Consider the following 23,768-nt stretch of genomic DNA (forward strand, 5'->3'; position numbering starts at 1 on the left):
AAACTAACTACAATAAAAACATCCTTTATGTTTTGATAAGACTGATGATGTTTGATCGAATATCTTAAAAATGTTGCTACAGGAAGTCGCGTATCATCAATTGGTGGAGGGAGAGAGAGTCGAGATTCTTTCAATCTCCTTTCAATAATTATAAATCAATGTGGAAAGGATCACTGGTCCTGCATAACCAAGGTCTGCAGGTGGATCGGTAGGTGTCTCCCAAATAAAAGACCCTCATACACATGTTTTTTCAGAGTCGTGTAGCGGTATATGATGTGTCCCCGCTTCTTGTAACACGTGTCCGTGCGTAATCCTTGGGTCAGTTTTTGTTTGCCCCCTCCGCCAGGAGGTTGTACCATTGGTTAAAACAGTAGTGATGGTGAATAAGTGAAATAGTGCTATGAAGGTGTTCTAAAATACCCGGACAGCCAGAGGTTCAACTTTAATATTTCTGGATTCGGGTAGAAGGTTAAGGCGTGTCGCTATGGAATTATTTAGGAATTCTAGCACACTAATCTTGTGAGGTTAAAAGTGGTTGACATGTTTCAGCCTTATCTGCCTGTTGGTCAGTCGGCTTTCCTCAGGACCATAAAGTGATTACGTGAAAAAAAAAAGAAAAAGGTAAATTTGTAACCTGATTCGTTTTGTGGTAGTAGGTCACATTGTACCTGTAGTAAGAGAAAAGGGAGATAGTGCAACCACATTTGTAGCGAATAAGTGGGAAAAGACACTTCAGAAATGTACAATGACATAGAGACACAGTTGTGAATTATGAAGCATATTATTAAAAAAAACATATAATTAAAAGCGAGTTGTGCAATACTAGACTCAGAGTCACATTCATATTAAGCGTCAACTAACTCATTCTCAAAATTCTATGCGGAATATTGTGATGTATAAATCCCAAAGTCGTATTTAGGCGTCATGAGATCATTTCTTTACAGTGCCCTGATATTAAAAGCGCTATTTACTTTAAGGCGCAATTTCATTGTTACATTACCATGACGTCAAAGGCGCTTATCAATTTTACTGTGTCATCACGATTATCTTAGACATTGGTATAACAATGTAATACCTGTTCGAGTATGGACTCTTGCTATTATTTCAAAGTACATGCATTCGTTATTAGACGGTACCAAGCACTCGTTCTACATGTATTCTAAAAATCGAACATGTGCATACTGCCGCTATAGTATCTTTAAATGCGCACTCTGGAAGCTTATTCAGAAAGAGATTCTATTCGAAAAGTAGGCACTACTAACAAAAGTCTAGAACTAAGCAAAACTCAGTACAGAGCAGGGTCTTCACATGCGCTTATGCGTAACTGGACCTTATGGAATGTACCTCTACATTATGTAAGACTTGTCTCCTCGGCAACCACGGCAGTTAGGGGGAGGCTTCACTGTTTTGGAGTGAGGAAAAAAGAGTTTAGTGAAGGGGTTTTAATACTTGCGGTTTACTCCATAACGAAAAGGACAATGCTCCTCGATACCTCTAGCCTTCAAACACCCGTCTAGCAGCTTGTGCTGTCTCTGCCCTTGGTGACCCGGAATCAATCGCCAGTGTGTAACCTGTCTTCTTTTATTGCATAGTGATGGAAACTGAAGAGTTACTCGAGTGTTTGTACTTATTAGTTGTACTAAATTGTTATACCTAATTTTCAGATGAGAATTGTAATCATTTCTAGCTTGGAAAAAGATGACAAATGGAGTTTATGAGAATGTACTCTTTAGGCGCTCATTCTGAATTTTCTCATAGTTAAAGAACGTTAGAAAATTCGTAATTCAGGCAAAATATCAATTATTTGTTAAGACATAACCACGGAACGGCATCATTCAGGCCCTCACTGTCTGTCTTAAGTCTGTGCACCCAACGTTGCTCTTTTTCAATTAAAATTTTAGCTGCATTCCTGTCCACAGTTTCAAGGGTTTCCAGGATGACCCACTGTAGGTCATTCACAGAGTGCCCAGATTCTTTGTAGTGAGTTGACATTTTTGTGGTTGTTTTTTTACAGTTCACATTGCTGCGGTGTTCGCAAAGTCTTTGTTTTGCTTTACGACAGGTCATGCCAATATATCTCATTTGACACGGGCAAGTTATCATGTAAATGACATGGCTTGTGTTGCAGTTCGTATGTCTTTTTAATTTCCAATTGAAGTTGGGGGTTTTGTAGTGTCACAAACTGTGCAGTTTCCACATGGGTAATGGCCTGTAACTGGGCTGTTATTCCACAGTCCAGGTGTGTCTTTCTTTTTCTTAGGTGGGGGTCTCGTGTGCACCAGCAAGTCCTTGAGGTTGCGGCTTCTCTTGTTGGCAAACATCGGTTTTTGCCAATTCAGATTGTGAGATGTTACTATTCTCCAGTTTCTGTTGATTATTTTCTTCACTTGGTTGGTGACTGGGCTATAAGTAGTTACACATGTGATCCTATCTTCCTTCAATTTAGCACACGTCTCTAGGAGTGCTTCTCTTGGTTGGTTGCGGGCACGTTTCTTGCATGTGTTGATCACCTTCTTTGGATATTGACGAACCAGTAGTTTGTCACATAGGTCATTCGCTTGACTTTTGTAGTCAGTAATTAAGCTGCAATTTCTCCTCAAGCGAAGGAATTGGCTGTACGGGAGATTTTCCCGTAAGGGTCTTGGATGAAAGCTTTGAAAAGATAGCAGGCTATTCTTGGCCGTCGGTTTAAAGAAAGTACGGGTGTGCAAAGTATTGTCTTTAGAAAAGATGGTAATGTCTAAAAAATCTAAAGTACTTTCATTGGCAGTGTATGTAAATTTCAAGCATTCATCTTGGGTATTAAGCCAGCGATGAAAGTCCGTCAAAGTTTCCTTATCACCCTTCCAAATTAAAAAGATATCATCTATATATCTCTTCCAAAAGAGAATATGATGAAGAAAGGGATTGTTCTCATTCTGAACGAAGGTGCGTTCAAAGGTGCTAACGTACAACCCCGCCACACTTGGGGCAAATGTACTGCCCATTGATACTCCATGGCGTTGAAGGAAGAGGGTGTCTTTGTACTTGAAGAAGTTTTCCATTAGAGCTAATCTACAGCACTCCAAAACAAAATGTTTGGGGGTTTTGTTTGGCCAGTCAATGTTAAAGAGAATTGTTTCAAGAGTGTCTAGTGTTTTTTGTTGTGGCAAACTAGTGTAGAGACTCTCTACATCTAAGCCCACTAAGAGCATTGTTCCTTCCGAGTACTCAAAGTTTTGTAACATGTTTAGGAGGTCTCTTGTATCCTTCAGATAGGTGGGTGTCTTTTGGACCAATGGTCTTAAATATTGGTCTGCAAATTCTGACAGTGGTTCCAAAATTGAATTGATTCCGGACACAATTGGTCTCCCTGGTGGTGGCATTTTGCCTTTATGCGTTTTTGGTAAGGAGTAGAAGTATGGTGTTACTGGTGTTTTTACTTCCAGATATTCTGCCTCCTTTTTGGACACCCAATTGTTGGCTTCCGCTTCTTCCACCATCATGGATATTGTTCTTTGTAAACGGGCAGTTGGGTCTCTTGTTAGAACCTCATAAAATTTTGTATCTGCAAGGAGGTCCATACATTGTTTGTCATATCCAGCTGTTGTTAATAAGACTACTCCTCCTCCTTTGTCCGCCGGTTTGATTCTGATTTCTCTATCGTTCTTGAGTTCAGTGAGAGCCAGTTGTTCCGCCTTGGTGATATTTTGAAAAGGTTTCTGTGGTTGATTATGCAATAGGTCAATTTCCTTCATAATTGCCTGTTCAAAGGTGCATATTTCAATTGGGACCTGTGAGTTGAGGGGGCAGAATGTCGATTTATTCCTCAGTGTTGTATCTCCTTCTTGTGTCAATTGTTGGTTGTCTTTAAAAAAGGCTTTTAGTTTCAGGGTACGGCAAAAGGCTGCGAGCTCGCATTTTGTTTTGAAGATGTCAGTTCTTGGAGTGGGGACATACCCAAGTCCTTTATTCAGGACGCTGAGTTGATCCTTAGTTAGGATTCTGTCAGTCAAGTTGACGACGAGGTTGTTGCGCCCGATCCCGTCTTGGCCTTCGTTACACTCCAGGTTTCGACTTGTCTTGTTTGGTCGGACCAGGTTATCCCTTTTTGTCGGGACCGGCGGTTGGACTGGCCATTCCCTAAAAAAGGACGTCCTTGTTGGTAGTTATGGCCCCCTTGTTGCATTTGATGGTTCATGGGTACTTCAAAATAAGGATTAGGCCATCCTTGGAATTGTGGGTTAAAAGGGAGGAAAGGCATATTTGGGCCTCCATTTTGAAAGTATGGTGGTCTCCAGAAGTTATTCTGTCCTCTCCTATTCCCCCTCCTATGGCGGTAGTTTCCTCTCCCACGCTTTGTGGCAGTATGCACATGTTCGATTTTTAGAATACATGTAGAACGAGTGCTTGGTACCGTCTAATAACGAATGCATGTACTTTGAAATAATAGCAAGAGTCCATACTCGAACAGGTATTACATCGTTATACCAATGTCTAAGATAATCGTGATGACACAGTAAAATTGATAAGCGCCTTTGACGTCATGGTAATGTAACAATGAAATTGCGCCTTAAAGTAAATAGCGCTTTTAATATCAGGGCACTGTAAAGAAATGATCTCATGACGCCTAAATACGACTTTGGGATTTATACATCACAATATTCCGCATAGAATTTTGAGAATGAGTTAGTTGACGCTTAATGTGAATGTGACTCTGAGTCTAGTATTGCACAACTCGCTTTTAATTATATGTTTTTTTTAATAATATGCTTCATAATTCACAACTGTGTCTCTATGTCATTGTACATTGCTGAAGTGTCTTTTCCCACTTATTCGCTACAAATGTGGTTGCACTATCTCCCTTTTCTCTTACTACAGGTACAATGTGACCTACTACCACAAAACGAATCAGGTTACAAATTTACCTTTTTATTTTTTTTATTTTTCACTTAATCACTTTATGGTCCTGAGGAAAGCCGACTGACCAACAGGCAGATAAGGCTGAAACATGTCGACCACTTTTAACCTCACAAGATTAGTGCGCTAGAATTCCTAAATAATTCCATAGCGACACGCCTTAACCTTCTACCCGAATCCAGAAATATTAAAGTTGAACCTCTGGCTGTCCGGATATTTTAGAACACCTTCATAGCACTATTTCACTTATTCACCATCACTACTGTTTTAACCAATGGTACAACCTCCTGGCGGAGGGTGCAAACAAAAACTGACCCAAGGATTACGCACGACACGTGTTACAAGAAGCGGGGACACATCATATACCGCTACACGACTCTGAAAAAACACGTGTATGAGGGGCTTTTATTTGGGAGACACCTACCGATCCACCTGCAGACCTTGGTTATGCAGGACCAGTGATCCTTTCCACATTGATTTATAGCTACAGGAAGTCGATCATACCAAAGTAGGGAGAGGGGACTTGGTCATTGGGTAAAACCAATATTGAGGCAACTCTAGCCTACATTCCACTTTTACTGACTTTCGATTATAGGGATTAATGGAAGAGCCAAGCTGTGATTCACTGAAGTACTGGCAGGACTCCAAGTTAAAGCACCAAGGTGACTAAGAAAAGGCTATTATTCTAAACAAAACCAGTTTCGCCATTTGGAGAAAATTGAGATTAGAGGCACCAAAGACCACCTCAGCGAGGAGCTAATTTCCTTGGCCGGAAGTAGAACAACCAAACACTGGAAGGCCTGATTAGCTTTTCATCCTTCTGAGTAGGATCTGAAGTCTATAATACAACACATCCGTTAACCTAGAAAAGCAAATGTGTGGAATGCTTACATGTATTACCTCAGCCACAGGTACTTTCTCAGGTCACATTTCAGTCCACCTTTCTTTGCAACTACAGACCAGTTTCGGCCTTGTTTGTTGGTTGCAACATATACCCTAACTGTAAGGGGTATTCCCAAATGTGGATCCAATGCTCTTTGGGCCATAGTACTCAAACTGCACCTCACTGATGAAAACACTCTGGGGTTGGCTGTGTTACCACAAGGAAGCAATCTTTCCTGGCCATTAAGCCTGGACAGTTCCTATTGGAGCAGGACTAAGCCTAATTTTGATATGACTTGTCTCTGCTGAGTGTGGCATGCTGGGTGAAACAAAATGGACTGGAGTGCGGCCCGGGGGATCACCAGTGACTGAGAATAACTCACATACTCCCTCGATCACTTTGTTGTTTGTTGCAGTATGTGCTCTAAACCACTGTTAATAAGCACTATATGAAAGCAACAGCTGTGGAAATGTAATCCAAAAAACACAGTTCTTCAGGAAATACATAATGAGTTATTTTCTACAGCAAAAATATCCCCTCAGATGCTATGTGAACAATGACCCTGAGAGGAGTAAGTACTCCGAGACCCTTCCATCCCCAACCCCCAGCCATTCACTTTTACAGTTCTCTGCTTCTTCACTGCTAAGTGTTCACTTTCTTACCCTTACTGACAATATTCCATAGCATCATGGTTAGGTTTGCAGAAAACCTCTCTCTGAAAATTTCCAGCTTTAGCGTTCTCCCCATTGTCCAGCTGTTGCAGTGTTTTCCTCATGTTAGCAATTTCATAGGATAATCAAAGTACTCTGGTTCCCATTTCCCTAAAGAAACAGCTCTAACTTCCTGATCCTTAAAACATGACATGTGTTTCCATCACCACTAATAGACTAAGTGGGCTATAATTTATATATTTGACATCAGGCTGAAAACTGGGCCCAATATTTTAAATTGGCCAAGCCCCAGTTCCTGTTTTGTGTTGGGATTGGTCTACTGAGCACACAAATGCCACTGAGCTGGCCTCTTGTCTGCTTGTCTATGCTTCATGAAGCTGCCAGACTAACACATTTCCTTCTAGCAGTCTCAGTGTGAAGAGGTGGGGGTAGGCAGTGGTCATAAGTGATCAGGACTGTGTCATGTACAACCTAGGACAAAGAGAGGCAGAAATCCAAGAGATTGCATTGGACCTATAACTGCATTGGCTGCGCTCCTGGCAGCAAGTGTAAGCCAATCAGTGATTGGATGCTGCCTCTTCTGCTTGTTATAGATAGCACCGGCATTACCATGTAATTCCTAAATACAGGCTATTGCTATTATCGAGTCAAGAGGTGTAGTTAATAATAAAGGACTGTGAAGATAGACGAAACTCTTTCTATTGAGAATTGCTTCTAACACCTGGTGGTCAGTCCACAACTGCTCAGCTCAAAACCTTTTCACAACCACTCAGTTAGAGCGTCCAGTCTTCAGAGTTCTGAAACAAGGATACCTCATGTGCGACTTTACTGCATATTATGCCTGCTAGTGTACTGCATCAGACCTCACCCTGGGTTTGATGATGGAGATCAGGTCGCGCTGGAGGGCTGCTTCATACAGGAAACCATAATGATCAATGGACTCAAAGGCAATACCAAACATGCTGATGATGTTGGGGTGTGTAGAGAGGTAGAGCGCCACGCAGTACTCGTACAGGAAGTTGTAGCGCTTGGTGCTGGTCTTTGAAAGAAGCTTCAGTGCCATGGGCGTACCTTGAAAATCAGAGAGACAGAGATAGTTACTTGTGCAGAAGTCTAAAAGGTATAGTTTGGCAAACAAGAAACGAAAAGTTCTTAGTACAGGTATCGTTAACATCATGTCTTGGTGTCCACCAAACAGAAGGGTACCTCTGATAAATACTGTAGGATTTACAAATGGCTAAAGCCCACCTCCAATGTATGTATGTGCATCGTGACCTACATTTTCTACTGGTAGTTGCAATGCACGTGCGTGCCATTTGAGTCACAAAGCAAAGAGGAAGTCAGAGGTGACTTCACCTCCTTGAACAAAGGCATTTTTGACTGTCAATTTATTGCCAAAAATAACTCATTTATCACTGACAGGAATTCACAAAAAGATTCATTGTAGGAGTAAGTTCATCTACTACTCCAGATTTCTCCAACACAAGTGCACAGCAATCCAAAACAGTAAAATTTGCTAAAGAGGTATTCTAAGACATAGTTTGTGGAATACCTACAAACATATATGTTTGTGGGCATTTGCATCCTGCAAATGGTTGGATATGTATTTCAACTACGGGCTGGAGTGACTCCCTTCATACGATGGAGAGGGAAAGCAATCAGCCATATATTTGGTTAGGATGTAGGGTGAGAGCTTTTTCCACAGAGAAAAATGTTTTCGGCATAGAATAAAAAATGCACATTTGCACATTGAGTCCACTGCTTCGGTGCTAAATTCTGTGCAATGTAGAATTCCATACACAGGGAAAAAGTCTCTCCAAGAGATGACATGTGGCATTATCAGTGTACACCTTTGATTCCTGCTCCTGACTTAAGTAACTTTCTAGTCATACATCTGTGAATGTTAGCGGACAGAAAAAAAACACAGATGTACACTCCGGCAAAGATGTAAATCTCTCAAAGTACATATACGAGTTTTTATTTGTGAATACGGTCATTATGTGTGTTTTGGGGTCGATAGACAAATTGCGGGAGGATTATTTGACTCTGTCTCCCATACCTATGACCTTCTATGGTATGAAATCAATCAATCAGAAGATTTGTAGAGTGCTTCTTGTCACCCGTGAGGGTATCCAGGTGCTAGCAGGGTCCAGTTGATTAGCCGAATAGCTATATCTTCAGGGACCATTGGAACTCTGGAAGAGATGGGGAGAAGGAGTGGTCACAAATTCCTCTCCATCCGCGGAGTTCATGGAGTTTTGCCACTCCGCATTATGCTTGAAACGTGGAGTATCGGCAATACACTGCCAACCGCAGAGTGGTGGAATTTTTTTTCATGCATGGCTCGCCAACATTAAGTTGGCGAACTCGAGCAGGAATTGGTGTTCTCTTGCATGATCTTCGGGTGCTAGGAGGGCACCCAGTGAGATATTCTCAAAGCGGGTGGTCACAAATGGTTGCGAGCGGTCGTGATCATTCACAGTCAGAAAGCTTCCAATTGAGTAGAAAATCTACTGGAGAAGTAGCAAAAAAGCAGCGCCATCTGGCATGCTGTATGGTACAGTTCGCAATGATTTTACGGCATGGAACAAGCTCCTCGTGCTAAAAATCAGTGCTAGCAGTGAGTTTTTATGTAACTCCACAGTATACCACAGAGTGAACATGGCAAATTCCGCCCACCCCTAATGGAGAGGTCCGTAGGTGAATGGGGATCTCATTGCATGTCTTTACTGCTAGGTAGGAGGAGAAGGAACAACCTCCATATCTGCTACGTCGGATGCAGGGGCTGAGAGTTAGAGAAAGGGACACAGAGCGGAGGTGTCTGGTGGGCTGATGGAGGTTCAGGAGGTGGTTCAAGTTGGTGGGTCCACAGTTGTGTAGGGACTTGTATGCATGAGTCAGGAGCTTGAACTGACATCTTTTCTGTACAGGTAGCCAGTGGAGTTCCCAGAGGTAGGGGCGATGTGGGTTCATCTAGGGAGATCCTGGACGAGACTGGTTGCGACGTTCTGTATGGTCTGTATTTATTGGAGGAGGTGAGCTGTGATCCCTGTGCAGAGATTGTTGCCGTAGTCCAATCGGCTAGAGATGAGGGCCTCAGTGATGGTACGTCTTGAGCTTTGGGGTAGCCATTTGAACATCTTACAAAGCATACAGAGGATAAAGAAGCAGGCGGAGGAGACGCCGTTGATCTGAGTCATCATGGTTAGCCTTTTTGTCCAGAATGATGTCTAGGTTCCCAGTATGGTGAGTGGGGGTAGGAGAAGGTCTGAATTCTGAGAGCCATCAGGATGCATCTCATGAGGAAATTTTCTTTCTGAAAATCAGTACCTCTGTCTTGTCTGTGCTTCAAGCAGTTGTCCTCCTCCAGGGATTTATCCAGTTGGCAACATCTATTTTGCAGTTATGGAAGTTTGTCTTGGTGGTGTCTTCGGAGAGGGAAAGGATGAGTTGTGTGTCATCAGTGTCACATAAAATGTTGAGTCTGTGGGTTTTGATGATGCTATATTCATATAAGTATTGAAGAGGATGGGACTGAGCAAGGATCCTTTTTGTTCTCCACAGACAACTTCCTTGGGTTAGAAGGTGAAGGGGGAAAGGCAGACTTCTTGCATTGTTCTGTTGAGGAAAACTGTGATCCATCTGAGAGCGGGTCCTTGGATACCTATATTGTGCAGCCTTGTGATAAGTGTATGGTGGGAGACCATATTGAAAGTTGTTGAGAGGTCTAATAGGATCACAGCAACAGGTCTCCTCAGCCAAGTAAGACTTGTGTTTTGTCAGTAGCTGTAATGAGGGCTGTCTCAGTTTTGTGGCTGCTGCATAATCCAGATTGGGCTGAGTTGAGTAGGAAGTTCCATTCCAGATGTGAGGAGAGATGTTGGTTGATGGATTTTTCTAATACTTTGGCTGGGAACGGGAGTAGGGAAATCGGTCTGCCTAGGTTGTTGGAGGAGATGGGGTGGGTGTTGTTGAGGGCATTGATCCATGCGTCATTTGTGACTTTGCTCTAGCTGTGGTGGGGGGCATTTGGCAGACTAGGGGCGGAGGTCCGTGAGCTGGTGATATTCAAGTGGACTGTGGACTGATCAGTCCAGGTAAGTTTCATGGTGTGGTTGCACCTGATGTGGTCACTGGAGGTGAAGATAGGATCTAGTGTGACCTGAGGTGTGCTTGGGGTATAATGCTGTTCATGCTGTTGAGGAGGATTGGTAGTGTTGGTGTCATTGTGGGCGTCAAGCTAAAAGTTGAAGTCACCAAGGAAAATGCAGTTGTTGGAGTCTATGGTGAGGGGGGTGATGAAGTCGGCAATGAGGTTGCAGAAGGTTGGACGTGCTCCTGGAGGACAGTAGGTAAGAATGCCCCGGATGGTGCTTTTGCTCTCTGTTTGGAATCTGAAGCTGAGGTGTTCCATGGATGGCATTATGTCATAATTTGTGGTAGTGCATTGTTTGAAGTCATTGTGTATGATGGCGATTCCTCCACTAGGTTTCTTGAGGATGTCACAGTGGGTGAACTTGTATCCTGTGAGTATTGTGGTGGTGATGTCGGGTGCAGAAGTGGGGTTGAGCTAGGTCTCATGGAGGAAGAGGATGATGGGTTTGAGAGTTGAGATGAGGTCCCAAATCTCTATGTTGTGATTGCACAGCGTTGAGAAGGGTGCATGCAAGTTGGTGTTTTTGTTCATGTGGTGTCTGTGATGTGTTCGGGGTGGTGCTGGTTGGTGGGAGGGTGTGTGCTGTGGCAGTTGGTGCTTGTGAAAGGTCCTACTGTGGAGTGTGATTTTGCTCAGTGGCACTGTTTGTTGCGGCATCCGGGGTTGAGCTCAGTGATGGTGTATCTGCGGTGAGCGGGAAAGCAAGGAGGCATGGCACTAGGTGTGGTCCAGGTGCGGTGGGCACAGATGTGCTTACCTTTGGTGTGCCAGAGAAACATCCACTGCAAGGGTTTGCGGCGCGGTTACCATGCGGCCTGAATTAGGTAGGTCCTGTAGTGGGTGGGACCTCTGTTGGCAGGAAGAACAGCAAGCAGGAAAACAGAGGCTGGAAAACCCGGACAGTGGCGGTGTCACTGGAACAGGCTAGAACAAGAAGGAACTAGAGGCCAAAGTCAAATGGCAGGCTAAGTGCCCATGTGCCAACTGTTGTATTTTTCATAGCCTTACATACAAAGAGTACTGGGTTGTAAGCAGTTTATAATGAGTGGAGGTCACTTGCTCATTATTAATCCACAGCATGGAGAGTCATTATGCTGAAGGTTTTTCATTACCCATTATCAGTGTTTCGTATGTGATCTCTATGCTATAAAGTATCTAGTATTAGTTTAAATGTTATCTTACTTATGTCTGCACTGTGTGACCCAGTTTTGCTCCATATTATAGGGGTTTCCCAATAGGCAGCTGACAGAAAACACTAAGGTGCATTGTCAGTATGAGGAATTCCAACTTTTTGTAGTATTCCTCATGCTTCATTTGCTCTGAAATAACTAATGATGAACTTATATTTTCTTTATGACTACTGTTTATATCAGTAAATACATATTTTGCCTGAATTTAGATAGTGGCATTCACATTTCTGGCCCAAAGCATCCTTACTTTAAATATTTCCAAGCTGAAAGTATGCCTCACATATTCTTTGTGTGGAGTAGAGGGACCCTTAGTCCACATTCCTTGAAAACCCTCATTATGAGAGGAACTGGCTTCAAGAAGCCTCAGTGCTGCTTCACTCAAAAGAGAGTGCTTGCTGGATGTGCTGCCTTGTGTAGCAGGCCCATGTCCTGAGGATAATGAGTGTTGAGGGAACTAAGAATAGCCTGAGTCCATAATCTGTTTCTAAGAGAGACTGCTAAATGGAGCTAGGGACGGATGGTAGAGCTGTGAAGAAATCAAAAATTGGATCATGATAAAGATATGAAACTTCGAGTCAATGGTGTAACATAAAATGATGGGGCCCCCTGCAGAATACACTGAGGGGACCCTGAATCCCTCAGATATCTATTCACCCAACTGGGTCCCCCTGAAAATTAAAGCCCCCCTGAAGTGTTGTGGGGCCCCTGTGCCACAGGGGCCTTTATTACAACCTCGCTTCGAGCCTTGGCAAACCTCCATGTTTAATGTTTACCCGTTATTCAAGCAGAGTCTGCCACATCAAAATTGAGTCGCAATTGCAAGAGAGGGTTAAACTACAAACTGAGACATCTGTGCAGCATTAGTTGGAACCTGAGACTTTGAGCCCCTGCACCCAGCACTGATCCTTCCTCAATCAGCCTCACTATGCTCCAGTAAAACTACTTGCTTTGAAGTCCTTCCTCATTGGGATTTCATCACATTTAAATAGCTTCAAGCTTTAGATTCAGCAACTCCCAAATCATCTTTTTAAAAAAAAGAATCCTGACAAGTAATGTATAACTTTTGAACTAGTCTGGATTGGTAAACATCCTTCACAATGCGGTCAAAACACCGCGGTGCCATTACGACACGTCTTCTACAAAGCAAGTCGCCGGAGGGCGCTCTAGACTAAGGAATAGTAGATTTACTATTCCAACACCTTCCCTACTGTACGTAGGCTGGAGTTGGAATAGTAAATCTTACTATTCCTAAGTCCAGCACCCAACAGCGCAAGTCGTGGAAAAGATGCGTTGTGATGTACCGCGATCATTTTGATCGCGTTGTAACATCATACATCCGTCTGGATTACGCGTCTCACACAATTATGCATATTTGCAAGTAATTTTGAGGTAATTATAAATATTTACACTAGAGAAAATGATGCCTATCCCTTGCTATGTTAGGGTTTGTGATAGGGTTAGGACTGAGTTCATTTGGGGAGAGGGAAATGGTTAGGGATAGGCTAGGGTCATGGACATGTATTAGGAGTCGCCAGCCTCTACGACTCCTGACGGAGTCTCCGCGAACCCTGGCTCATTGGTAATGTCAACAGGTAACAGTAAACAGGACTCGCTGGAAGAAACATGCACTTTGAATGCAAAGGTGCGTTTAAAACACTGCCTCTCTGTGGAAGGCGTGGGCCCCTCCGAATGAAGGCCCAGTGGTGAGGGGCCCATTTGAGGTGAGGCCCACTATCACATTTCCACAAACGGAGTTGCTTTCCAGATACCCTTTTCTGAGGGTTGCAAACTAAATGTCACCATAGCAGCATTTTCTTCATAATGGGTTCTCCAGATCTCACTTTTACATAGCAGTATTCTTCTTTGTCACTTAAATAAATTGTTGTACTTATTCCTGCTGCTCAGCCTAGAATGTTTGGTGTGAGAGCTTGTTAGAATGTTGTGTGTGTAAGACTGTCAATGGATGAAGGGCTGAGTGGCAGGAGGCTGCTCCTGGTGGGGTTTTATCCTCTTACTCTAATCTTACCACCTTACCTGAGTAAACCACTTACAAGGAACTACAGGACTACTCTACATTATATCCAACATTTTTGGTGACGTTTTGGGCCTATAAGTACCATTTTAAAAGGAACTGCAATTTACATGGAAAGAACATTCAAGAAAACAGAACAGAAACAGAGGACTTAAAGACACAAGGTAAAATACTCTACAATTTGAAGTTTTGTTTAATCTTTATGGCACCACAAGACCCCACCAGTGACCCCGAAATCAGTCGCCCTAAACCTTAAGAGTGCCAGATAAAACTTACACGATCAAGGTCTAAAGCCACTCTAACAGTCACACAGTGAAGTCATCATTACTGGCATTGTGAGCTGAGTTTTGACCTTTAAAGTAGTGATTGATACCAATTATGCGAAGCTGCGTGATATCTATTTTTGGAGGAAGCTATTACCCATCTGGGGAAGCCCTGGTGTCTGCTAATCTTTAGGTCAAGTCTGACAGTTTTTCCTACACCAAGCCCCTACACTTGAGTGGATGCAATCCTTTAAGGGCAATTTGGACGGGGTATTCGTGGGCAGGTGTCGAGCCCCGGCGTTAGTGCACTAGAGAAGTTGCGGTGATGCTTTTGGGCTTTTGGGCCCTGCTGCCATTTCCTTTGGCATCGTACCCTGACTTCAGCTGATTGAGCCATCTTCGACATTCACCTTTTAGAAAGGGAATGAGAGAGCACAAATCTGAAAAAAATGTATAAGTGCACCATATTTACAAGCACGTAGTTAGTTTAAACATGTTTTTGCACACGAGTGTTTTATTTCTAGAAGTGAAATATACAGAGTGTCTTATATTTAGTAATGAAACGTATAGAGTGTTTAAGTAGAGTAACAATAGTCATAACAGTGTGAGATTAATGTAGAAATGTTGGAATGAATATGAAAACCTCACGTTCTCATGTTAAAGGAATCATGTCAGAGTTGAACGGAACTTTGAAATCCAGTTACTTTGTGTAGGCCTCAGGGCAATTCACAGCAAATCTAAACGTGCTGCTAAAATAATGTGAGATGGGGTTAACGTGGTTCTTCCAAAAATGTATTATCGAATTTAGTATTGAAATATATGGTTTATAGATGTGTTGCTTTTAGAAATATGTGTTAGTTAAGAATACTGTTTAAATGCAAGTTAAATGTTTAGAGTGCAGGGACTCGTTTCATGTAAATCAAGTAGGCAGAACTGATAATGTCATCTCTTTTGATCTGCCATATGCTCGTTAGAGAAGGAGTCGAGAGGTGCCAAGTACTGAGAGCTACGTATGCTTTATAGCCTATAGATATGGTAAAGTCTGGAATTTGAGGCCCACTGCAGGACGAACTGTATGCAGGTGCGAGGGTCCTAATCAGTTAGAATGAAAGGGGCCTTGTTCAGTGGCGCTTGGCGCAGGCCTGTAGGAGTCTCCAGGAATTTCAGGAGGTACCGGCGCTCTGGAGAAGAAGTCTGGGAACCAAGGTCAACTTTAACGAGGGTCTTGAAGAGTACCATCATGGAGTTTACCGCGCAAAGATGTACCACGTGAGGGGCGTCCCAAGGGGCGTTCCTATCAGAAATGTGATTTGGTATTAGGGAAAGCGACCCGGGAGGAGAGCAGAGCAGATGATTTTGGGAGCCTAAGGAAGCAGACGGGTAGGCAGATAGGCTGATCAGGAGAGACCCATTATCAGAGAAGAGACAAAGAGAAGTGCGTGATCTTCTTAGGAAGTCACCACGGCTGACACCTAGATGGGTAAAGATCTTGTTAAGTAGGGATGTCATTTAGTCTAGTGTAGGGACAGACTAACCTGAATTTCTTTTCTGTAATGACTTTGAGGTTGCAACTTGTATCCATTTTGGCAACGCTTATGATATTCGAGCTTGTACTCATTATTCTGTTCTGTAGACTTAGACTATTCAAAGAATTCATGTTCATAGTGATACCAGTTTATCTTTTGAATCTCATCTTGAGAAGTTTGTATCTTCAGTTATCTTTGACTTTATATTAAATCTTTTAAACTTAATCCTGGTCAGTGGTCATTTAGAGTGGTGTAAGTTCTTAATAGATTGACCTATTGTTAGATTGCCTTTTACTCAATGACAGGTACCAACGATCCAGTCGACTTGGTTTGGGAGCTGGTAAGGTAACTAGTAACCAGTAATCCCGCGTTAACAGTTGGTAGCAGAGGATGGTTATCTTCTTGAGGAAGGTAATCTAGAGAGGTTAGTTTATCCCAAGGCCCCTAGACATCGAGAGACGAGCAGCGGAAGAATCGTGAGCCGAAGGTGCAGACGGTGCGAGAAAAGCAGCAGTATCGGAGGAGAGTGAGTATAACAAGGGTCATGCGTGAACAGATTGCGGTGTTTTGTGTTGTATAATGTCTTGCGGAGTTGAATGCCTGTAGTGTGAATGAGAGAAGGTTGTGAGCGCGCGCAACCTGGTGAACCGGTAAACCTGGTAAACGGGTGAACTGGCAAATCTTAAGTTCAGGCCAGAGCTTAAGTGGTTTTGGGTGTATCGAACATCCAGGGTAGTTGTCAACCATAGTACGGAGGTCACGAGGTACCATTGACCGCCGTGGAACCGAGATAGGGGGAGTGTAAGAGTGAGCGTATGAGTAACGGACGCTGGTCGAAAGTTACTGTGTGTGAGAAACCTATCAGTGAAGGCGATTGTCTGGAAGTAATCGGAAAGACACTTCGTCAAGTTAAGGTGACAACTACAGAAAAGACTGTGGGCGTACAGTCAAGAAAGGTGATCGCTTGGACGGAAGTAATCATTTTTCAGAGTATGAATGGGACGCGAGCATGACCGAGGAGACGAGCTGAGAAAGGAGGGGAACTGCTGCAAAGGGGGACGGGTGACGTCGGCTAGAGCCGCGCTGTGATTGAGCGGTTGGTGTGACGTTAGCTAGAGCCGCGCTCTGGTTGGGCGGTTAAAGTGACGTCGGAGGGAAGCCGCGTACGGATAGGCCAGTTAGTGAGAACCACGCTGAGATTGGTGGATTGTCATCAGGAAGTAAACAAACGCGGAGAAAAGAGAAATCATGAAGTGTTTTAAGTGTTTGAAAGGGATTTTTAAAAGAAAAAGAAGTGAACATTATTACGGGGAAGAGGCTCCGCCGGAGGGTACACCAGCTCATTATATGGGAACGAATGTGGGGCTGCATACCATATTATGGATTGGGGCTTGGAATAAGCTTACGGAAGGGAATGAGGAAATGCAGTTCCCGAAGTACGGGACGTTTAAGTTAGAGGTGTTACATCGGCTAAAAGCAACTATGTCCTCATTGAAACCCTCACCTAGACCTACACAGTTTGAGGCCCTTAATGCATGGATTAGGGCGGCACACGACAGGAATTTGAACAGGTGTCAACAAAGATTGACGCGATCGGTAAGAGCAGCGCGAGATTCTAAATGGGATGAGGAAGCAAAGCGGTGGAGGGTACAGGCTATTGAGGTGGAAAAAATGTATCCGATGAGGGAGGTGGCAGGAGGAGGAAACCTCATGGAGGAAGACGAGGAAAGCGAGTCGGAAGACAATCTGATAAACAGATTGTTAATGGATAGACCACCTCCGAGAGTGGGGGTGATAGAAGATAGGGGGCTCGCAAGGGAAGATGGGAATGCCATAGAGGGGTATACACCACTCCCTATATCGGAATGGACACCTATTAAAGGCGGAGAAATACCTCAAAACAACACTGTACAGAGTGTAGTGGGAAGGTTTGTGGTGCAGAAAACGCCAACCACCGAAAGGGTTGAGTCTGCTGGATTGCCAGATGCTCTCCAAGTGCCTGTTACCATAGGACCCATAGTATCGATCTATAACCCTGAGAGAGATAGAGAGGAAGAACAGAGGCGATCAGATAGAGAAAGGATTGAGATGGAAAGGAGGAATAATGTGACAAATGCATGGAAACAATTGCCAGGATCGGTAACGTGGAATACCCCATTAGACACGACTGTCGGTCCCAATGTAGGACAGGGAGGTCCGAGAGGACCAATGGATCTAAGGGGACCGCGGCCTAGGCCCTATTCAGAATTAAGAGCTGATCCGAGGGAATGGGATGGGTCCGCAGTAACCCAGAGTAACAGGACAAGAACAGAACCAGAGTGGGAAACCAGGGGTAACGGGACTGTATCTCATTGTGGGGCCAGCGAAAGTAGTCAGGGTCGGGAAGGCCAAAGTCAGGAGAACAGGGGGGTTACACGTCCTACGGATGAGAGGGAACAGCAGGAGAAAAATAGTAGGAGTGTAGAGTGTGAGGAGATGTCCCGTCTCTGGGAGAAAGGGGGAGATCAGATGGTACAGGCTTTCCAGAATAGGTTTAGGTGCCTTCATCATGTACTCGGGGAAGACGTCCAACATTGGAGGAAAGAGAACAGTGATAGGTCCCGCCATGCTTCGAGTAATCAAGAATCGCAGGGAAATAGTGAGGAAAAGGGGAGCAGTGGAATGCCTTACTATGTACCCAGAGAAAACAGGCAGAACGGGGAAGGCGGGAAAATGAGAAACAAGGAAGTATTTCACCATCCACCCCGAGAGGATGGAAAGGCATGGGATCTAGAGAGATGGGAACAGGGGAGGACTCCCGCTAACTCACCGGTGCCTAGGCGCAGGACTAGGAGCTGGGACGGGAGGGATGTGGAAGGAGCATCTGGAGCGGAGGTACTAAAGGCTGCGATAAAGGTTAAAAGGCTTGATGTCTCCAGTCTGAAATCCGATCTAGATGAGATTATAGAAGGGACGGTGCCTTTAGAAAGGATCGATTTGTACGAACAAGATGAGCTGCTGTTCATAGCGAAGGATATTACTAGAAGAGCTAGAGCGTTTCATGAGAAACTGACTAATTTGGCAGACAGGTATGCTGTAGATTTATCTAGGACGAGGGCATTGCAGAGTAACCACAGATTACAATACTCAGACCAAGACCTAGATGAGAAGAGGACTACCGGATTGAAAACACACATAAGAGAATTGGTATCAGGAATAAGAGTGTGGAGAGAACTGGACAAATGGGAAGAAAGGTGGTCAAAAAAGGGCACAGTTAGACGAAGTACAAATGTGATGACCCCTGAGGGAAGGGTAATGCAGATGGAGGCATTCCCTTTGCGAGAAATATCAAACGGAAATTATGTACATGTGCCCTGGAGTAGAGGAGACTTAGCTGCATTTACCAACTCATTTCCGAAGTTAAGGGACAATCCAGTAGAGTGGTATAAGCAGGTAGAAAGGTTTGTAAAGAACTCGAAAGTATTGTGGATTGATTTGAACACGTTGTTTGACATTGTGGTCCCATCTGATTTGTGGACCCCGTGCAAGACTAGTGTTGAATGGCCAAATACTGAACCAGTGAGGGATGCTCGAACTAATGGACCGTCTGAGATTGTCATGCAAAAGTATGAAAGGGTAATAGCTTGGTTGAAAGATAAGGTACCACCACAGGATATAGATTGGGTGAAAATAGACCGAACGAGACAAGAACCGAAAGAGACCGTTCATGAGTTTTATGAAAGGTTGTTGAAAACATTCAAGCAATACAGTGGACTCGATGTAATGGATCCCAAAGATATAGGACAGTTTGTGTCTAAGTTTGTTTTGGGGTTGAGACCTGATATTTGTTTGATGATTCAGCAACATTTAATTTGTTGGCAAAACAAACCACTAGACGAGATCCTACGTTATGCGAGATACTGTAGTGACGAAATAGATTCTAAAGCCAAGAATCTAAAGGAGAAATTGATGGTGGTGCAAATGCAGTCAGCCGGGAAGGGCGGACAGCAGAAACAGGGAATGAGGACAATGGGACGGAAGTCAAATGGTCAGAGCAAGGATAATGAAGAAGGTCAGAGACCTAGGGTAGACTTTGCCACTTTAAAGAAAACGACAAAGTGCCACCAGTGTCACCAGGTGGGACATTGGCGACGCGAGTGATCCTTTAACCCTGAAAATGGAGAGTTAGAAGTTGAAGAACAGGTTCAGGAAGTTCCAGCTCCAAAGGTATCAGTTACAGGAAGCAAGGGGGTCAAAGGGGGGACTTCGGCTCCACGAGCCCAGTTCCCACAGCCACCGAAAATATCGACAGGGGGAAGGGTCTTCAAACAAATGCCTCTCTTTATCGAGGAAGAAAAGTGTTATTACATTGATCCATTGACAGGACAACGTGTGAGCAGTGAAGGGGACTGTACCCTCGGGGCAGTCCTAGAGGTGGATCAGAGAGGGCCATTTGTTGAGGCAGAGGTGGCAGGGTGTCCTACAACGTTCTTAGTGGATACTGGAGCTACTCGATCAACTCTGAGATCAGCGGTGGTTCCAGACTTGCCGATGTCAGGGGAAACAATTCAGGTGGTAGGAGTCGCAAATAAAAGAATGACTAGTCCCTTGACAGAACCAGTGTCTGTGAAGATAGGAAACCATATGAACGAGCATCAGTTTGTGGTTTGTGACTCGAGTCCGGTATGTCTGTTAGGAAGGGATTTGTTGTGCAAATTGAATTGCACAATATACTGCACCCCGCAAGGAGTGGAGGTACAGACTACAGACGATGATGCTACTTTCAAGGTAGCCAATTCAAAATCCTGTGTAGAACTATATCCTACTCTGACAGTAGAAGATCTTCCCCAAGACTTACGAGATACAGTAGCGTCAGAGGTATGGGATTTCACAGGAGAAGAAATAGGATTGATTAAAGGGGTAGAACCGGTAAAAATACTGGTAAAACCAAATGCCGAGTTTCCAAGAACGCCTCAATACAAATTGTCCCAGGAAACGATTGCAGGAATAAAACCTGTGATCGAGTCAATGATACAACAGGGAATACTGAAAGAAATCGTGGGTAGTCCTTGTAACTCCCCGATTATGGGTTTACAGAAACCTAGTGGGAAGTTCAGGATAGTGCAGGATTTACGAAAAATTAACAACATAGTCGTTTCATGTTGTCCCGTGGTACCGAATCCATCAGTGATACTGTTTCAAATACCATGTCAAGCAGAATGGTTCACAGTGATAGACCTTTGCCAGGCTTTCTTTTCAATCCCATTGGATGAAGAGAGCAGGTATCTTTTCGCTTTTAAAATGGAAGATCGCGTTTTAACATGGTGTCGAATCCCACAAGGGTTCACAGATAGCCCATCTATCTTCAACCAGTTGTTGAAAAAGAATCTCGAAAATCTAGTACTGCCCCAGAACTCGGTTCTGGTCCAGTACTTAGATGACCTACTTGTTGCGTCAGAGACAGAGGAAGCCTGTAAAGCAGATTCAATTGCCTTACTGAACCATTTAGCTGAAAATGGACATAAGGTATCTCCGAGCAAGTTACAGTATTGTCTGACTGAAGTGCAGTATCTGGGACACCGGTTAGAAAAGGGAAAACGCAAGGTGTCCCCAGAGAGGATTGAGGCGATAATGAAGATGAATGCGCCTACAACACAGAGAGAAGTTAGAATGTTCTTAGGAATGGTGGGGTACTGCCGACAGTGGATAGTTAACTTTTCACTGAAAGCAAAGCCCTTACAGAAACTGACGCACAAGGAGGTGAGTGATCCGGTACCATGGGAAGAATGTCTGGTGGCGTTCCTGCAGCTGAGAGACGATTTATGTCGTGCTCCGGCTCTGGGAATGCCCGATTACGAGAAATCATTTTCACTCTATTGCTGTGAGAGAGAGGGATGTGCTTTGTCAGTCTTGGCACAGACCCACGGAAATGCCCGTAGACCAGTTGCATATTTTTCGGCTACATTAGATCCAGTAGCCGCAGCGTTGCCCGGATGTCTCAAATCCGTTGCTGCAACGGGTGTCAGCATTGAAAGGAGCGAGAGTATTGTGATGGGACATCCAGTAGTGGTGTATGTACCACATTCAGTTGAATTGTTAATGACCAGGACTAAGACGCAGCATCTGACCAATAGTAGGCTCACGCGCTACGAGCAAGTTATCCTTGCTGCGGAGAACGTGACTCTTAGGAGATGCTCTGTCTTGAATCCTGCTACCTTGATGCCATTACCTACTGTAATAGAAGGCGAAGGATGTGAAGACCACGATTGCCTTGATGTGACTGAACTATGCACGAAACCCAGACCAGATATTGTGGATGAGCCATTGTCTGACCCTGATGAGATTTATTTTGTTGATGGCTCATGTTTAAGAGACGATACTGGTCGGTTGAGAGCAGCTTATGCTGTTTGTACCATTACTGGAGTCGTGGAAGCCGCTTGCCTGGAAGGAGTACATTCCGCACAGGTAGCAGAAATTATTGCCCTAACTCGTGCCTGCATAGCAGGAAACGGAAAGAGAGTCACCATCTACACGGACAGCCAATATGGGTTCGGTGTGGTTCACGATTTCGGGCAGTTGTGGTCTCAGAGAGGTTACATGACCTCCTCTGGTTCGCCCATTCGAAATGGAGAATTTGTGCGATTGTTGTTCGAAGCATTACAAGGTCCAGTTGCCATTGCCATAGTAAAATGTGTAGCTCATACTAAGAATACAGATTTTGTGTCACAAGGCAACAGGTACGCTGATGAGGTCGCACGCTATTGTGCAGAACAGAATTATTCTTTCTCAAAAGTGGAAATTGATGGTGTTGAGGAAAAAACAGAATTGAGCATGATGTTAGAGACCGTGGATACCTGGGAAGATTTAAGGGTAATGCAGGAGAACGCACCAGAAACTGAGAAAAAGGCATGGGAAACAGCAGGTTGTGTGCGAAGTGAAATGGATTTTTGGGTTTCAGCAGATGGGAGGGCTGTGTTACCTGAAGAATTAGCTAATCCCATGGCGAGAGAAATACATGGTCCAGTACACCTAGGAAGAGATGCTATGATGAGAGTGTTTAGGCAAACTTGGTATTGCCCTAAATTTAGAATAGCAGCAGAATCAGTATGCAAACGATGTGTTACCTGCCAACAGCTGAACGTAGGCAAACGGACACCAGTCACACTGAGTCACATTGGGAGGTCGGGGGGGCCTTTCAATAGAATGCAACTAGACTTTATTGAAATGCCAAGAGTCAATCGCCTTAGGTATGTGTTGGTGATTGTATGCGTATTTTCCAGATGAGTTGAAGCATACCCTACACGTAGGTGCGATACACTCACAGTGGCTAAATTGTTACTCAGGGAGTTGATACCGCGCTTCGGGGTGCCTGCCTCTCTGGAATCGGACAGAGGAACAGAGGAAAGCATTTTAACAGCGAAATAGTGAAGATGTTGTGCTCCACACTAAAGATTGATCAGAAACTGCATTGTAGTTATCGACCAGAAGCTTCAGGAATTGTGGAACAAGTGAACGGCACTCTGAAGAATAGATTGGCTAAAGTAGTGGCATCCACATCTTTGAGTTGGCCAGATGCTCTTCCTTTAGTGCTCATGAGCATGCGCAGCACCCCTGACAGGAGGACAGGTCTCTCCCCACACGAGATTCTGATGGGGAGGGCCATGAGACTTCCCACAGTTCCAACTGCTGCCCTATTGAATATTACAGATGATCTGATCTTGGATTATTGTAAGGGACTGTCTGACGCCATCCATTCTGTGTCCCTTCAGGTGCATGCGGTTGAAGTTCCAGCATCAAGGAATCTGTGTCACGACCTGAACCCAGGGGATTGGGTGCTGGTCAAGAAGCACGTCCGGAAGAACTGCCTAGATGTTCGCTGGCGTGGGCCCTTTCAGGTAATCCTGATCACGAACACCGCGGTGAAGTGCGGGGGGCTGCCAAATTGGATCCATGCATCCCATACTCGAAGAGTTCCAGCACCTCTAGAAGAAACAGCTCCCATCCCTGACGAAAGTCCTGAAGTGGAAGAAGAGTCACAAGAGGGGATCGGATCGGCTGAGGGGGTGTCCGAAGAAGTTGGGAACGCATCGGATCCGGACGAAGAGCGAAGACAGAACGGCAGTGAGACTGAGGACGCAACTGAAGGAGAGAGCAGTAGTGAATACGACT

At 44.3% G+C, this 23,768-nt stretch overlaps 1 protein-coding gene across 3 annotated transcripts in view; it reads right to left on the minus strand.

Annotated features, from left to right (window-relative positions):
* Positions 1-23,768, minus strand: part of LOC144770371 (serine/threonine-protein kinase SBK2-like) — a 205,885-nt gene that overhangs the window by 12,299 nt on the left and 169,818 nt on the right. For all 3 annotated transcript variants that reach the window (XM_078654840.1, XM_078654839.1, XM_078654838.1), the window contains exon 3: positions 7,322-7,524. In XM_078654840.1, the coding sequence (XP_078510966.1) occupies positions 7,322-7,524 (203 nt within the window). The remainder of the gene's footprint in view (positions 1-7,321; positions 7,525-23,768) is intronic.

This window comes from Lissotriton helveticus, chromosome 7 (assembly GCF_964261635.1).
Source record: "Lissotriton helveticus chromosome 7, aLisHel1.1, whole genome shotgun sequence".
Classification (NCBI taxonomy): domain Eukaryota; kingdom Metazoa; phylum Chordata; class Amphibia; order Caudata; family Salamandridae; genus Lissotriton; species Lissotriton helveticus.